The 18,450-nt window shown below is 46.4% G+C and overlaps 1 protein-coding gene across 6 annotated transcripts in view; it reads left to right on the top strand.

The window, feature by feature from the left end:
- NHSL1 (NHS like 1) overlaps positions 1 to 7,881 on the top strand; it is a 132,899-nt gene extending 125,018 nt beyond the window's left edge. For all 6 annotated transcript variants that reach the window (XM_030316445.1, XM_032593256.1, XM_030316448.1 and 3 more), the window contains one exon: positions 4,988 to 7,881. In XM_030316445.1, coding sequence (XP_030172305.1) covers positions 4,988 to 5,723 — 736 coding nt within the window. In that variant the 3' untranslated portion in view covers positions 5,724 to 7,881. The remainder of the gene's footprint in view (positions 1 to 4,987) is intronic.
- The last annotated feature ends 10,569 nt before the right edge of the window (positions 7,882 to 18,450 follow it).

The raw sequence follows: 18,450 nt of genomic DNA, 5'->3' as shown, positions 1-18,450 counted from the left end.
TGCTGTGTTTTGTGGACAGAAGATAGGCACAGGCTAAGCTCTACAGGATTGCTTCTTTCCTAAGGGTGTTTTATTATTATTTATTTATTTATTTATTCATTTATTATTATTATTATTATTATTATTTTTTTTTTTTTTTACTTCACGGAAATAGCAGGGTTTTTTAGCGCAGTTTTCTTTGGCTACTGAAATGTTTCCATACAAGAGTACGGTCTTTTCAAAGCGGGAGCGAAAGGAATTGAATTTGTTAGTGTATACTGTTAGTGCCATCTACTGGCATCAGAAATTGTTGGGCTTTAAGAAAAAAATGTGGAGTAAATGTTTCAAAATAACTGCCTGAACTGTTAGAGTCTTTACATATGGTCACCCTAGAGAGTGAATATGATTTAGCACCAAAGCTATATATATATTGCCTTATTTTTCTGGCTGTAAACAGCCGCGTACTCGTTAACAGTGTCACTGTAAGAATAGATGAGATTGTATATGTGCAAGTGCTTTTAACCACAAAGCTGTATCAATCCTTTGCTGCTTTCTCAACTCCTTCACCACAGTGTTTTTGGACACTCTTATGAGTGTCTTTATGCTGCCAGCACCTTATGTGGCCCTGAATCAAGGTCCCTTTTCTCTTCCCGGAACAAAGCATCCTATAAAATCATTTGACTCTCCATGTAAGTAACCTTGTGTCAGGACTGTTTTCCCAGCTCTTGGAATCTGAGAAGGCTGTTGCATGAGATGAAAAGCACGGTGTTATCCCGATCTGAAATTCCTTGTGCAGCATATAAATATCTAACTTGGGGAGGAGTCGGGGGGAGTGGGGAGGGGACCAAGCTGGGGAATTAGGTGTTTGTCAAGAATTCTGTTTTTACTTTTCTTTTTTAAAGGTAGAGTCTTTTATTATTTATTTATTTATTTATTTTTTTTTTTTTTTTTATTTTAGAGAGAGAGCCCGAGCAGGGGAGAGGGGCAGAGGGAGAGAGAGAATCTTAAGCAGGCTCCACACTCAGGGCAGAGCCAGACACAGGACTTGATCCCACAACCTTGGGATCATGACCTGAGCCGAAATCAAGAGCTGACGCTCAACTGACTGAGCCACCCAGGTGCCCCAGGAATTAGGTTCTTTACATCTTGGCTCTAGCATTGGTACGATACCCCCAAAGACCCTAAAGACTGCCTCTTTAGCAATGGTTTCTTTGATCTCATTAGAAATAGAAAGGTGTAGCTACTTATGAAATTATTTCTGAACACTGTAAAATGAAAAATGCTACGTCTTTGAAACGGACGTTAGTGACATTTGTAGAAGTTTATACAGAGGTTTCTATTCTAACCATGCTAGAGACATAATAAGCACACCGTAAATATTTTCTGGATTAAATGAAACCAGTTGGGATTTAACTATCAGGAAATTCTTCCAGGATGTGGCATCTTTCATTTCATAGGGAATGCACTGGTTTGCTAAATGGGCAGACACATATATTTAAAATAGCAGTCTATAGAGAAGATATGTTGCTCGTTGCTCTGTGTACTAAGTACTTGGTCTCAGTGAGGAACCCAACTATTGTGGGGCCAATTTACTATGCGCTTTTCTGAAAAATACGCCAAATGTCTCTTCCATATTTTACTTTGGCAACCTTCTTAAGACACTGAAAAATCTGTGGTGCCTCCTAGTAGTGAATTATATCTACTACAGATGTGGAAATCAGCCAGTCTGTATCATTCTGTGTACACGCGATAGAAATGGAGACCAAGTAGGGTATGGATTGGAGAGCGAGAGAAGACGACTGCTAATTTCTGTTTTGGTATTGATAATGTATTAACGGACATAATAAAAATCCATCTGAAGACTGCTTTTTTGGGCTTTATTTTATTTTACATTCTTCAGCACCTAAGCTAATAATTTAGAAACTTCTTTTTTTTTAATTTTTTAAAAATGTTTTATTTATTTTTGAGAGAGAGAGAGACAGAGTATGAGCTGGGCAGGGGCAGAGAGAGAGGGAGACAGAATCCACAAAGCAGGCTCCAGGCTCTGAGTGGTCAGCACAGAGCCCGACGCGGGGCTCGAACCCGTGAATCACGAGATCGTGACCTGAGCCGAAGTCGAACGCCCAACAGACTGAGCCACCCAGGCGCCCCACCTAAGCTAATAATTTAAAAGAAAGAGTATCTAAACTGAACCCACAGCTTTCAAATTTTATAATGCAAATGAATTCACTTCAGATTTAAAGCCAGATGGAAAATGTAGAACACCAGTTGAGGTGTGAAATTTTTATATTTATTGAAGTAATTAGTTTTCAAGCCAGTGTTAACTGTTTGAGTGCTTTTTATAGCCATCTTCTTTGGAAATACACACACAGAGCATGTATGTGTGTGTGCGTGTGTATACATACATATATGCAGAGAATTTGTGTGCTTAGGTTTAATTCTCATTTTCAGGGGCAGCTGCTTTTGAGAAACAACAAAAACTTTTATAAATTCCCATCTCCTCTCTTAATTCTAAATCTACAGTTAAAGGCCATAACTTTAATCAAGTATACCTGTGGCTTGATGTATGGATTTCAGCACACCCTTACCTTTTTTTTTTTCTTAATGTTTATTTTTGAGAGAGAGCGAGAGAGAGAGAGAGAAAGACAGAGAGAGAGAGAGAGAATATGCAAGTAGGGGAGGGGCAGAGAGAGAGGGAGACGCAGAATCCGAAGCAGGCTCCAGGCTCTGAGCTGTGAGCTCAGAGCCTGACGCGGGGCTTGAACTAACGGGCTATGAGATCATGACCTGAGCCGAAGTTGGACATTTAACCGACTGAGCCACCCAGGCACCCTGCACACCCTTACCTTTTAAAAAACAAACTAAAAATTAGGCTACAAAGCAGTACCTGCAAGAATGAGATGGGCAGAACTGCTTTTGAGAAGTTCAAATAAGGCAATATATATAGCTTCAGTGCTAAATCATTCACTCTCTAAGGTGACTGCTATAGGTTGTGAGGTCAGGCACTATGGGTAGGAAGATACTCCATCAGGTCCTAGTTCTTATATTAAGCTGTGTGACTTCACTCTTTGGTATCAGTTACCTTCCCTGGTCAGACCACACCAGCTAAAGCCATTTCCAGCTCTGAGATTCTGCGATGTTATTATTTTTGTGGTTTCTGTCAGCCGGTCATTAATGTATTCCAGAGCACCGCTCTCTGTTGACAACCATGCAGAGCCGTTGGACCAAAGGGTCATAGGCCAGGCTCTGCAGTCTCAAAGGGGCTGGTGCCACGTCAGCTTTGGCCACCCTTCAGACTTTGTTTCAGTCCTTACCATCTCCTGTCTTCTGCTTTGGGGGCTTCTTTTTGGCCAGAAGCATGGAGAGGACTGTGGGAGCACCGAGCCCAGGGCAGCCATTAGGGGTCCATTCCTCCCGTGTCTTGCTGTGCAAGGCCAAGTAAAAACAGCACTGAAGCGGGCCTAGCGGCAGGAAGAAAGAACTCTTTTTCCCTAAATGACACTCACAGGTCTGTTGAGCACATCTTCCATGCCTGACACTTTATGGCTGTTATTTGCATTCATCTTTATTTATTTGTTTATTTATTTATTTAACGTTTATTTATTTTTGAGACAGAGAGAGACAGAACATGAACGGGGAGGGGCAGAGAGAGAGGGAGACACAGAATCGGAAGCAGGCTCCAGGCTCTGAGCCATCAGCCCAGAGCCCGAAGGGGGGGGCTCGAACTCACGGACCACGAGATCGTGACCTGAGCTGAAGTCGGACGCTTAACCGACTGAGCCACCCAGGCTTCCCAAGGATCAGAAACTTTAATTTGCCCAAGGTCACAGAGCAAGGAAGCTTTAGCATGGGATTTAGCCCAGGTCTGTGTGACTCCAGAAGCTCTTCATCTCATTGAATCCTCACGAACCTGTGAGGTTAGTATCCTCGCCCCCATTTTTACAAGTATGAAAACGTACTAGTTTGTCCAAGGTCACACAGCTAGAGGTTGGTAGTGCTCAAGTTCAACTCTCAATCTGTATATACAGTACCAACCTCTTGGTGCTGCAAGCACCTGCTGCATATTCTATCATTTTATAGCAAACAAAAAGATGTACCCATTTCTTTGTTTTATTAAATGTACCGAGTTTTTCTTAAAGCACCTGCATCTGGCTGAGAGATTCCTTGCAGACTGAGTTGTTATTGTGAAGAGACCAGCAAGGGGCCCCCTGGCTCATCTGCTTTATTATCTCTGAGTCACTCTGCATACAAAACACATTGAACAGCAAGCTTCTTAGAGACTGAGGACAAGAAACGCCTCTGGGAAACATCTTAACTTTCCCTAAAGGCCCCTCCTCTGTCACATTCCACCCACATTCTTCAGATTGTCTTGATCACTGAGAGGTTTTCTGAAGTCAGTCAGGAAACAGGATCACTCTAGTGTGGAAGGTTCACTCTAGTTTTCTGGAAAACTGGATTTTCAGAAGTTGACATATGGGCCAGTAAGAGCCAAGGAAGCCTGGTTTTACGTCACACTCTAGAATGTATGAGAACGCAGAGCTGTAGAATTGTTCTAGAACCTGAAGTGGGGGCCTCCCTCATGGTAGGGGATATTCTGGGGGTTGACTTATCTATTAGCCCTGTTGAAGGGCTAGTACCAAACAAGAAAAGGAAGATTACAGACAAGGGTGGTCGGCAGTGAAATTCACTCGGGATCAGTCTAATACGGGAGTGTTAAATAAAATACAGCAATAGAAACTTTTGAAATGATCCTTACCACAGTAAGTTAATATGATATCTTAAGATTCATTTCAAAGTAATCCAGTGAGGGTACAGATGAAAGAAGGGCAGCCATGAGTTAATCATTATTGTAGCTGGGTCATGGGCTCACATGATAATAAAATAAACTATTAAAGGAACTCTTAATAAATGGTGACCGGAATATGCAGTAAGAGAAGCAGGGCGGTTGTGACCGACATCCCATGGCCCACTGGGAATGAACCTTTATCTTCATGTTCTTAAATCTCAGATCCAAGAGGAAAGTCCTTGGCCGTAAAGATTCAGATGATGATCACTCCCGAAACCATTCTCCCTCCCCGCCAGTGACACCCACTGGTGCTGCCCCCAGCCTGGCCTCCCCGAAGCAAGTGGGGTCAATTCAGAGAAGTGTCCGTAAAAGCAGCACCAGCAGTGACAACTTCAAAGCTCTGCTGCTAAAAAAGGGGAGTCGGGCAGACACGAGTGCCCGCATGTCTGCAGCCGAGATGCTGAAGAACACAGACCCTAGATTCCAGAGATCAAGGTCAGAGCCTTCGCCAGACGCCCCCGAGAGCCCGTCAAGCTGCTCCCCGAGCAAGAACAGGCGGGCCCAGGAGGAGTGGGCCAAGAACGAAGGTTTGATGCCTCGGAGTCTGTCCTTTTCCGGCCCCCGGTACGGCCGCAGCCGAACCCCGCCTTCTGCGGCCAGCAGCAGATACAGCGTGCGGAACCGGATCCAGAGCAGCCCCATGACCGTCATCTCGGAAGGCGAAGGGGAAGCCTTGGAGCCTGCAGACAACCGGGCTCGCCGGGCCCCGGGTGCTGCGAGGGGATGCTCCCTGGATGGACCGGTGGGGGATGAAACGGACAAGGGCAGCCTGCTCTGTGGCGGGGAGCCCGCCGCCTCGCCGCAGGCACAGGGTCCCGGCCCCGCCAACGGGACAGTCACGGCGGAGCGCACGGGTCCATCAGAACGGTGTGGAGGTCCTCTGGGGGAAGAGAGCTAGGGAGGAGAATGTGAGTCTCCCAGGTAACGTGAGGGAGACGCACAACACCTCGCTCTAGGAAGTCTGACAGGTACCTTCCCTGCCTTGCCCGTGGATCCCGCTCAGCGTTTGTGCTGTGGGCCCCGGGCGCTGCCAGCCCTACAGCGGAAGGGGGGCGTTATTTAGGCCTCCCCTCGGCACTTGCCCTGTGGCTGAAAAGCAAGTAGAAGCTTAACTTCCAGAAGTGCTTCCTGGGGAAGATTTCTTTTTTTTATTCCTCCGCACGCCCTTTTTTTTTTTTTTTTTTTTTTTGACTAAATGCTGGGTGGGTGTGTGTGTGGAAGGGTGTGTGTGTGTGTGCATTTTGAACCCTTTTGTGTTAAAACACACGCGTGCGTGCGCTCAAACACACATACACACGCGCACACACACACAAACAGCATGTACAGAAATAGAAGGAAAGATGGGTGGAAACATGGAATCTTCTGGACTAGGTGGGAATTGCTTGAAAAGTATTCTGTTTGGGGAAAGTAGTGAGTTTCTGAAGAAAGAGGGGAGAGAACCATTCCTTCTAAGAAAGAGGGGGCATATTGGCTGGTGCTGCAGAGGACACGGGGTCCCGGCCCCGGCGTGCTTTCGAGGTGAGCTGTGTCGTGATGAACCCAAAACGTTGGGAAAGGGCTAAATGACTAATGGGTTCGGGTACTTTTTCCTGGGGAAAAAAGGCTTGGTTTCGTGAACATGACAAATGTGGGGAAGTGGCAGGGCAGTCACTTGGAGCCTGCTCTGCTGCGGCCACAGACACACGCCTTCTGGCCTGAGTTTTAGACACGTGGGCAGTCTTTTCATGACTTTCCTCCTTGAGTAGCGGCCGAGGCCTTCCTTGAGAACGAAGATGACCGCGTACGCGCACAGAGAGGGTGAGAGGGGACAGAAGGGAAGAGGGGCAAGTGATAAAACGCTGCTGGAAGCTGTTTCCTGCTTATGAAATAAACTTATTTTTCAGAATTCCACTTGAAGACTTGCACTACAGAACTGTGGGTGGAGATTTTCCTTTTACGGCCGTTTTTACAGAGTGTAAACTCGCATTTGGCAATTTCTTATCGCTTGACATGTCAACATTTGCTGACTTTTTTGGATATCCTTTTGGTGACACCAAAGATATAGGTATGGCTATTTTTCCTTGACCTGCCTACATACAGTACCATGCCCCCATTTAGAAAGGTTTATCAGAATCTATTCTATATTCTCATACTTTGAAGAAAATGCTGAATACCTCTTGTTAGTCAAATACACTAATAAAAATTGTCAGGGCTTGGCTCTTAATTAACCCTGGGAAATGAGATTTTAGATTAAAAAGATTTTTTGCATCATTTGGTTTGTGAGTTTTTATATTTTTTATAAGTAATTGAGTTGGCTAATTACCTTCTAATCTTCTCCAGCTAGAATTTTTAATACTTATAGGCGTGGGAGAAAAGTGTGTAAAGTATTTATTTTTGCGTCCTACTCTTGTGCCCCCCCCCGCCCCCATTCCCTCCCAACTGCCGTGTACCTGGACTCCTTTATTTGTTGGTTACATGAAACAAGCCTTGTCGCCTTCATTAGAAGGACTTGAAACGACAACACGGAGATCCTTGGCCCGTGTGCAGTACGGCTACCAGCGGTCATCTCTTTCGGCATAAAAACATCATCTAAACGTTGGACCGCACGGGCCAGACTATCAAAAGGTTTATTACACATCACAACCGTAGACCCCCATTTTAGACACGGCTTTGAGACAAAAACAAACCTAAGGAATGAAGGCTTCTTCCATCCTCTGAAGAAAACAAAACCCTTCTTTTCACACAGCCCGCAATGAAGACCTGATATTTGGCCAAAGGCTAAAGGACTTTTCACCGTTGGGAGCTACCGTCTGCCGTGCTGGGCCCGAGGATCTCCTCTTCTACATTTTAGAAAAGTGGTGTTGGCTTCTGAATATGAAACCTCCTCGCTCCCTAAGCCCGATTAGAATGTACGTGAATATCAGACAACTTTAACTTAATATATAAATCATTTATGTCAAAGGTAAAGTAAAACAACATCACCACTAATTATAAAACTATTTTAAAAATCCCCGTTTTTAAAGAAAAAGGATACTAGGTTTGAAAATTTGCTTTGAATAAAACAATTGTAAAGGAAATAGTTGAACCTTACTTCTTTTCGTTTGTGCGTGCATTTTTGAATAATAAGATCGGCCTTCTTCCACAGAACTGGTGAGTGCTTTGCTGGATACAAACAGAACAGCAGTGAAGACCAGAAGGTGCCTGTGGGAGGTGGGGACCCAACAGAGAGGAGATAGAACATCACAGATACTGTGGATGGTGCCATCTCAAAGGACATATGGAAAAACAGCCCTGAACAGTGTCCTCTGGACTTTTGGATAAATATGAATAATGTATCGACTAATAGTTCAGGTGGTGTGGCATGTGGAGAGATGCGAGAACTTTTCACAGGCGTGGATGAAATCTAGGGAAACCAGAATCTAGACTCCTCCCTGGACCATATGGCACCTTTAGCTTTGCTACTTTATTCCTCTGTGAGGAATGGGGTCTGTTTACAGACCCCGTCACCTTGAAAAAACCCGTGAGGGTAGACTTGTTGACTCTTCCTTATATCCCGAGACCGTAAGTCACTGATAATCATAGAAGTCCTAGGGACAAATTACTTCCGCCTTATTTTTCCTGAGAGTTGGGGGAGAAACAAACGGTCATGTGGTCTGTCCGGTGGAAGCCACCTCAACTTTGGTCTGATTTCTGCCCTCCTATTTCTGAAGGATGTTGGTTACAACCATTTCTTCTCACCTGAGGGTGGGAGTATATTCGTTAGGAGAGTCACAATAACAAGGAGACAAAACACCACTCCCCTGGAAGGACAGGAGAAGCATGCGACTGGCTTTATCGGTTCTGCCTTAATGTGTTTTCAGCACATGAAGTGAATATGAATAATTGTGTTGCTGAGATTCCATCAAGAAATGAGTACAACAGGATAATACACTTGGGTGATATTAGGATATTATTGGGCAGGGTGAGAAGGAGGGTCTTTCAGATAAAACATGGACCTGACTCTTGAGGTCCGTTTGATTCCTGAGGTCTCTTTTTCTGTCATTAGCCCTTTAGTTACTGTAACACAGTCTCTTCCGATGAGCTCCTCTGCCTTCCACACAGGTCAGCTTTTATTCATAGAACAAGGACTAGAGCAATCACGAGTCATGTGTTTGGCGTTTTAAAAAAGCCCTTTATTAAATACTTCTAATATGCTAGGTAAGGTATAAGGGGGTCCTAAGATTTAAAACGGTTAAGTGTCCAACTCTTGATTTCAACTCAGGTCATGATCTCACAGTCTGTGAGATCAAGCTCTGCATAGGGCTCTGCACTGAGCGCATGGAGCCTGCTTGGGATTCTCTCTCTCTCTCTCTCTGTCCCTTCCCTGCTCACACTCTTTCTCTCTCTTTCAAAATAAACATTGAAAATGTGGATGAGATCTCATTAAGGGGCTTCAAATCTAGTGAAACACACACACACACACACACACACACACACACACTGTGAACTATCCTGTAAAAAGTGTCAGAATGGTTGAAAAGGAAAAGCACTCTGAGCTCCACAGCAAACCCTGTTGGGATCCCACACCCTGTGTGTCCTCCTTTACCATTGGAACACCTGACATTGATTCGAGATGGCAATGCACCCAACTGAAACGCTACACCTCACAGCCTCCCCTGTAGTCAAGAGGGTACAATTTTGACCAGTGAGACATGAGCAGTGGTCTGGAAATCTCCAGGAAGGTTGCTGATATAGGAGCCAGTCCCATCTCTTGTTGCTTTGTTTCTCCCTGAAAGAATGGGAGGCTAGAAGAACCATACTTTTCCGACATTTCAGCACCAATGGGTTGAAAGCCACATGTGTGGAAGGTGAAGGAGAAAGGAACCTGGTCCATTGATTGCATCTAGAGTCACTGCATCAGCCTTGGGTGGTCTACCTTCTAGGTGCACTGCATTTTTCACTCACTTGCAGTTGAGTGATAGGGGTCTCAGAGGAAGATGTCATTGCTTTTTTTTTTTTTTTTTAAGGTTTTATTTTTAAGTAGTCTCTACACCCAAGGTGGGACTCAAACTCACAACCATGAGGTTGAACGTCACATGTGTACTGACTGAGCCAGCCAGGTGCCTCAGGTGTCGTTACTTTTGTCTAGATGGATGAGGGAAGGATTGGTTGTGAACCTGAACTAAGACTTTATGGACAAGGAGGATTTCACCAAGTGGGGGAAGTTGGGAGAAGAAGGACCCTTCAAATGGAGGGGATAGCATGAGCAAAGGCACAGAGGCCAGTGTTTAGAGGAAGCCATGTAGTTAAAATGTCTCCAGAAGAACATAGTAGGACGTGAGAGTAGAAAGGTCATCTCAGGCAAGAATGTAGAAGGCCTGGGATGTCCTCCCAAAGAATTTGGGGGTTTTGTTCTGTAATATTGGGAAAGAATGAAGGTTTTATAAGAAGGAGAATGATATGACCTGGCTTCGTTCTTAGTCTTCTAAAGCTATATACTCTTTCTTGTTGAGTACATCTAATCCCATAGCCTTAAATATGTGTGTGTGTACACACACACACACACACACACACACATATGTGTATACATATATACATATTCACATATATACGTACATATGTATATATACACACACACATATAGATACACACACACACACACACACACACCACACTGGTGATTCCTGAACATCTCCTGTCCTTACTTCCTCTGTGGACTCCAGATTGGTATATTTGCTGCTTACTCAACACCTGCATTAAAGGTATTTTAAACCTCCTATCTCCAAACCATACCCCCCACCACCATCTTTACTTTATCGATTAATGGCATTACACAATGGCTCAGGCCCCAAATCAAGGCCTATTCCTGTGGCCTGTTTCCTTTTCAAGCCACATCTCAACCATAAGCAAGTCATGTGAACCCTACTGCCAACATAGTTCACAAATCCAATCACTTCTCACCAGTTCCACGGCTGCCTCTCAGGTCCAAGCTGTTGTCTCCTAACCAGACTACTGCAAACACCTCCCAACTGGTCTTCTGGTCTTTACTGTGCATCTTCAACCGCTGTTAATTTACCATAAAAATAAGCTCTTAAAAACAAGAGATAGCTCTCCACTGCTTGAAACCCTCCACAAAGACTGAATCTTACAGCCAATGGGATTCGAACTCCTTGCTGTGGCCCGCAAAGCCTTTAAGATCTGCCACTGTCCTCCTTATTCAAATAGTCTGGCCTAATTCTCCTTTCTGTCCCTTGACAGGTGCCATTTCAACTTCAAAACCTTTATTTTAACTACTGAAAAGAAAAGTGCCTGTATTTCTATGTTGGCTTAAGTTCCTCAGGAAGTAGACACTGAGACCATTAGGAATGCAAGGTTTTATTGGAGTGTAACACCGTTAAAAGGAAAAGCGAAGAAGGAGGATAAGGCCAGGAGAGCTATCAGATTGCAGTAATGACCTTACACAGCTGCCCAACCTATGGGGAACTCTGGGGAAAGTTCACTCACCGGAGGTCTCCTGTGTTGGACAGAAACAGCGAGGTCCTTTACCACTGCCTTGTCTGGTCTTTGGCAAGAGGCCACTCTGAGAAAAGCATGCCTTCAATTCCCACTGCTTAGTAGAATCACTGGTCCCCAACCCTTGGGATAGTATGACTTCAGCTTGAAAGCTAAGGAGGCCCCCAATGAAGCCACCAATTAGAGGCTATCAGCCAACCACACTTCTTGCCGCTGGATGGCCAGTCTTGAGAGGAGATCTAAGTGGCACGTCTCCATGCCTGCCACAGTTTGGCCCCTTGCACCTTGTGGGTCTGCTTCCCCCACAAACGCGGAGGGCCATTCTGCCAAGGCTCTGGTGGACTTCTCTCTTCCTGAGGAGAAAGTGTTTTTTAGAGGAGCTTGGTGGGACCAACTACAGCCCTTCCTGCCACCGGTCTGGGGCCACAGCCGGTACTTCTCCTCCCTCCTCCACTCACTCCATGCCCTTTACCCTCAACTGCCACCTCTGCTCATCTCAGTGGCTTTCCTAGTGGTGTGACCCATGCTCTAATTCCTGAGGTTCTGAGATCGTGAGAATCAAACCCTTCTGGGACCAGCGCTGCTGCACTTGTCCATTCACAGTTCTAACTCGGCAAGGAGTACAAGGGATACACCATGTGGGTGCCCTGAGTTTCCATCATGTAAGAGCAGACTTACCTCCTCTTGCACTCCAGGGTCAGGCGTCCCTAACAAGATGATGGCTCTTGTCTGCTGGACCCAGACACAAGGAGTCCAAAGTCCCCAGGTGGCAGCAATAGGTGAAGTTCAACAGGACCCTTGTTGTGTTGTCTAGGGAGGGTGTATGCCTTTGAGAACAAGGACCTCTGGCTCTGCAGAGACCTGAGCGGTGGAGTGGGAAATCTTGTGTCCCTTGGTAGCTCATTGGGAGTGACGGTAAGTACGGTCACTCTTGCTTCCACCCCTTGGTTCTCAGAGCCATGTATCCTTCCTGTTGTGGACACAGTACTATGTAGGATCTCTGATTTAGGAAGTATATAACTTGGTAGGGTGTTGGCTGCAACCAAACCAGCAGTTTCTAGGTGGTGCCATACGTGAGAGGCCTAGTGGACCCCATGGCCATAGGTAACTCTCCCTGATTGGGTGTTCTGATGTGTAGATCACACGTTCAGTACATCCATGCCAGTGGACCAGAGATTTTGTTAAGTCTCTAGAGGGGGGGTGCTGTTGAGACCCTATAAACAGGAAAGGAAGCTGCATGTCTAGAATAAGTGTCTAAGCTTGTGTGAAGGAACTGCTGGCCGTTTCAGGAAAGAATGGGCCTTAGGTAGTGAATTTGGCCTCAAGTGACCGGTTGATCTTCTCAGAGCCTCACGAGGGTCCCAGCCCTGCTATCTATTGCTGGCAGGCTGGGCATTCAGAGTTAGCAGTGTCGAGGCCAGCCCTTGGTAAGCGGGAGTCCATGGTGTTGGGGGTTCACGCATAGCCTCTATCTCTGCCTCCGTTGCCACCGTATTTGTGTGCACATTGTGCCAGCACTGGGGTGGGCACCAACAAAAGCTAACAGCAACAGGTTGTCATTTTGTCTTCTTGGTGGCTTAGCGCCCCTCTGTGGTGTGTGCTTTCTGGTGGGCATTGACATGAGCCGGTGTTTTCAAGCTCTGTGCCTGCTCCCACATGTCCTTCCACGTGTCTCTATCCCCAGACTCCCTTGTCTCAATCATCCTTTTTTTTTCTTTCCCCTTTCCAAACTGCTAACCATTTGGCCAGGCCATTTGCCATTGCCATGACCCCATAAATATTTCACCTTTCCTCCCTCACAAAGTAAATGACTAGTTCCATTACCAAAAATTCAAACCCCCCTTCTTTTTTGCAGAAAGATTGCATAAAACTTTTTCCCTGAGGTGGTCTTTCAACATCACCCCTGAGTGAGGGTGTAATGCAGCTGTCGTCCATGTTCATCTTGCATCCTTAAAGTAAGCCAACTCATCAACATGCCAAGTTCAAGCTTTTCCTTCTTCCTTCAGTTGACCCAGACAACCACAGGGAAGTAGGGGAGAGGGTGGTGGGTACAACCATGAGAACGTGGGAGTTTGGGCGACCTGCTCATGCAGCTTGTGTATGTAACTCTGGTTACATTGCACTTTTTTTTTTCACCACTGACACCTCTAATGGCATAGGTCTGCCAGATCACGTGGGCCATGCTGCTAATTCCTTCCCAACTGCCACTTCTGGGTGTGTTCCTAACTGATTCCTAGTTATGGGTCATAATTTCCCGTTCCTTTGCGTTTTTTTTTCTAGTAATTTTTAATTGAATGCTGGGAGTTAGGCTGTTTGTTGATGGATTTTGTTGTATTTCTTTAAATAGTACTGGGCTTTATTCTGGTGCACAGCCACGTTTCTTGGAATTCGTTTGAGGCTTCCAAGGCTTGCTTTTAAGTTTCATTAGGGAAGGTCCAGAACAGTCTTCAAGAGACAATTTAACCTTACTACTAAGGCAATACCCTTGTGAGGACACCACCTGATACCCCATGCATGATGAGTTATTTCCACTCCTGCTAGCAGAAACAAAAACTGTTCCCTAAAACAACAACCAACAAAACAAAAGCTGTTCCCAAACCTAAATAAAATCCGTGAATCATGACTTTTACTGCTTTCTAATTTTTCAGTTCTTGGCTTGGGTAGTTTCTTTTTATACTTTCACAGACCAGTGCTTGGCCAAGGACTCAAGAGGACTCACTGTAGATGTATAGAGGTTTGTGTGTGTGTGTGTGTGTGTGTGTATGTTTCTTCATCCTCCATGCTGCTCAACAATTCAGCAGAAACATTTTTTTTTTAATTTTTACTTATTTTAACTTTTACACTTTGGCATCCCTTAATACTGATCTCTGTCTCTCCAACTCAGTGCGACTGCTGGTCTCCATTTGACTTCCCCCTCCTGTTTCGCTGCCTAGAAGCAGCCTTGAAAACATAAGCTTCAACGTTCTTTGAATTCACCATTCCCGCCCCCCTTCTCTGAGAACACAGTCATTTGCTATGCACTTTCAATGTCTGGTTTTACTGTCACAGCCAGAAGTGGACGTGGAATGTTGTTTTTGATTTAGTGCCCTGATTTGAGGGGGGGGGGGGGTTTCTAAGTTTACACTCTTTCCTCATAGGTCAAGGAATCAATGTGGGATTGTCCTACCTTCCAAGTATTTCAATCTTAATTATACATTCAGGAATTGAGGAAATAGCCAGTGACTGGTTGGTCTACAAACACAGGGACCAACTGGAAGCCAAGCTTTGAGTAGAACTCCATTTATTTCCTAACCTCTGTATTGTCCCACTTAATGGGGGAGGGCAACTATGATGACACTTTGGGTTTCTGGGTGTCCAGTGTCAATTTGGACCCCAGTGTATCTGGGTATTTCTCTTTCTCCAATGTACATCCCCGATGGATATTTAGAAAAATATCGGGGGACTCGTTACTTTGCACACTTGCTGAAATATTGCAGGGATCTTTTCCCTGGGAACCTAACCATCTTTTCAGTCAGTGAGTCTTGGGTCTGAAAAGAGGCTCAACTCTGGAAACGGGGCAAGAGATTACAGTTGTGGGGAAGGGGCGATCTTAGTCCCCTGCTTATCTTTTCTTGCTCTCTTTTTGATCACGTATAAAGCATTACCCTTGTTGGCTACCCCATCTATTTCATCCCTCCAGATGCCATGTTCTATTAACCATCTCCATAAGACTACAGGTTAGGTTCCCTTGGCTGCCCTTTCTTTTCTTTTTTTTAAATTTTTACTTATTTTTAAGAGAAAGAAAGAGAGAGAGGCAGAGCACAAGCAGGGGAGGGGCAGAGAGAGGGAGGGAGACACAGAATCTGAAGCAGGCTCCAGGCTCTGAACTGTCAGCAGAGAGCCCAACATGGGCTTGGACTCACAGACCGTGAGATTATGACCTGAGCCGAAGTCAGATGCTTAACCAACTGAGCCACCTAGGTGCCTGCCTTGACTGCCCTTACCACCTTAGTGGTTAATGTGATAATGCACCCTGGTGTCTGCAATTAGCACTGCCACCTTAGCTCCTCACGGTCTCCTCATCACCCCCACTGCCGTCAGCAAGCCAGACTCCACCCCAGCCAGTCCTGCCGGTCTGGACTGCAGAGGAGAGCTGCCACCGAGCAACGTGGTTTTGCTCACACACCTCTCATCTGTGCCTTCCCCGTGGCCTTGCTAAATGGCCGGTCCTCTGGGCCTTCCCAAGGAACATAATTTCTATGGATGGAATGAATTATTGCCACCCATCTCCCCTCCCCCCCCCCCAATTCATATGAGGACGTCCTAGCCACCTATGCGATGGTGTTTGGAGATGGGGCCTTTGGGAAATAGATTTTGATGAGGTCATGAGGTGCAGTCCTCAAGATGGGATCAGTGTTCTTATAAGAAGAGAAAGAGACCAGAGCTGCCTCTTGTTGGTTCACAATTTCCTCAGGAACATCCCAGGTGTCCTCTGAAATTGGCCCCCGAACACGGAGGGCAGGGAGGGACCAAAGAAAAGAGGTAGACTGCTCCATACCCGTAGGTGGCAGTTTTGATAAGCAAGGGAACCCATGAGGTTTGCCTTAGGTGACTGGCTGTAGGATGAGTGGTGTTCTGCAACCCCCCCCCCAACCTCTGATGTTTATAGTAGACCCCCCTTAGGTGCACCTTCGATCCCTACAGCTTGGGTGCCCGCAGCCAACCTCAATCCCGGCGGCAGATGATCCTCCGTGTGAAGTACGGTCAGAGGGTCAGTAGCGGCCTAACGCCACCTCACAATGCCCCTGTCACTCACCTCACTTCATCTTGTCACCTTATCATCTCACATCATCGCAAGAAGGGTGAGTACGGTCCAGTAAGATTTTGAGAGAGAGACCATATTCATAAACCTTTCATTAGAGTATATTATTATATTGTTTTCATTTTATTATTGGTTATTGTTAATCCCTTAGTGTGCCTTATTTTTAAAAATTTAAGCTGTATCATAGGGATGGATGTATAGGAAGAAACAGTATATAGAGAGTTCAGTACTATCGTGATTTCAGGCATCTGCTGGGGGTCTTAGCATGTGTCCCCTGCAGACAAGGGGGGATGGCTGCACGTAAGAGGCCTTAACTGGGTGAGTCATGTATCCAGTCCAGATGGTCCCATCACCACTTCTGTTTTATTTTTTTAATGTTTATTTATTTTTGAGAGAGAGAGAGAGGGAGACAGTGTAAGCATGGGAGGCACACAGAGAGAGAGAGGGAGACACAGAATCCAAAGCAGGCTCCAGGCTCTGAACTGTCAGCACATAGCCCGATGTGGGGCTCAAGCCCACGAACCACGAGATCATGACCTGAGCCGAAGTCGGATGCTTAACTGAGCCACCCAGGCATCCCGTCCCATCACCATCTCTAGCCCAAGGCTGTGTCCTTGCAGGGGCATCTAGGAGCGGGAAGGGCAAGTGGAACACACATTCCAAGGACAGGGCGGAGGTGGGAGCCTCCAACTACCTGGGTCCAGCTCTTGGGTCAAATGGTGGTGGTGTCTTCTCGGTGACCTCCTCTGATACCTCCCCCCAGCTGCTGCGTAGGGACAGAGAAAGAAGACGGCTGTCTGCAAAGCCAGAGGCCAGCCCTCCCCAGGCACTGACTTGGCCAACACCTTGATCTTAGGATTCCCAGCCTTCAGCACTGTAGGTACTTCTGCTGCTTGAGCCACCCTGGCTATGTGGTTGGTTACGGCAGCCCTAGCAGATAAGGCAAAAATCTCCTGATGGGTCTTATTGCCTCGGCTAATTATCCTTTCCAGCAAGGCCCCTTCTGGGAGCTTTGCATTCCTTCCTCTGTTATATCTCCCTTGGCAGTTCAGGCGTTTCAACATTTCTATCGCTTTTTCCAGGCCTCTGGGAGTCACCTACCCTAAGGCACTGAGTCTGCACCATTGCCTGCAGTTTGTCCATGGTGTTAAATCCCGTGTCCTGAGTGACATCCCCAAGTCGTAGATGTTCCCTCTATCCAGTCTTCTGACCGAGCACCTGCGGAACCTGGTCCCACGGGCGCGCTCCTGGCCCCTGCCCCTACAGTACCTTCGGCACATTATCCATTGCTTCCTTCATCCGGCCTGGCATGACCCCAGCCAGGTGGTGCTATGACTTAACCTTGGGTATCAACCTGGGAGATGGGGTAGGTCAGCTGCTAGGGCACCTATTGCCTTACAGGGCCAGATCTCTATGCGTCTTGCATTTCCTCCTGTTAGGATGGGAGAAGGGGGGAGGGATGGTTCAAGTTCTTAATGGGGAAAGGGAGAGCCTCTTCTGCAGGCCCAGAGTGTTCAGAAACTTTCAGGGGGGTCAAAACTGTTGGGGGCATCCACCCGGTGTCCCCTTCTCATTATCCGAGTTTGGTCCTGACCTTGGCAGAACAAACCTGGCTTGTTGAACGTTTTTGGTGGTTACTACTTTTACCATCACTTCCTGTACTTGACCTCCAGCTTCTTCTGCTTAATTTCTGTGTGAGGTGAGGGCTTCTTAGCAAGTTACCAGAGAGGTTCTGGCTCTCTCACAGTTTTTGTTGTTGTTGTTGTTGTTGTTGTTGTTGTTGAAGGGTCCTGGGTTGGGCAGAAATAGCTAGTTCTTGGGCCACCACCTTGCTTGGTCTTTGGCTGGAAGATGCCAGAAAACAGCATGCTGTCAGCTCCCACTGCCTCGCTCGGGCATAGCAGCAGACCCTTGAATCTGCAGCAGACCCTGAAGAAAGGGTCAGCTGGAGATGGCATCTGAGCACACCCCTCAGAGCCAGGCAGCTGGTCCTTTCTCAAAGGTGGATCTGAGGGGCACATGTCCATGGGCTTGCCTGCCACTACCCCCAGTCTCAGAAAAGAAATGACTGGTCTTTGGCCACAGTTCCACGGAAGTCCCAGAAATGATCAATGACAACTTCACATCAGTAATCTCCCAGATCAGGCCAACCAGCAGCAGCCTCACTCTGGGAGCCACGCCTCCACAACTAACGCTCCATTCCTAAGGGATTCGGGAAGTCTGCTAACCCTTGACCCCACTGCTTCCTGAAACCCCATTCAAGGTCAGCAGTTTTCTTTGTCCAGAGAGACTGTGCAAGCTCAGCTCTCTCTTGCTCAGCAAGCACTACGTGCAGCCTTTTGTTCTGAATACT

This window comes from Lynx canadensis, chromosome B2 (assembly GCF_007474595.2).
Source record: "Lynx canadensis isolate LIC74 chromosome B2, mLynCan4.pri.v2, whole genome shotgun sequence".
NCBI classification, from domain to species: domain Eukaryota; kingdom Metazoa; phylum Chordata; class Mammalia; order Carnivora; family Felidae; genus Lynx; species Lynx canadensis.
This window is presented reverse-complemented; position numbering and strand designations above follow the sequence as displayed.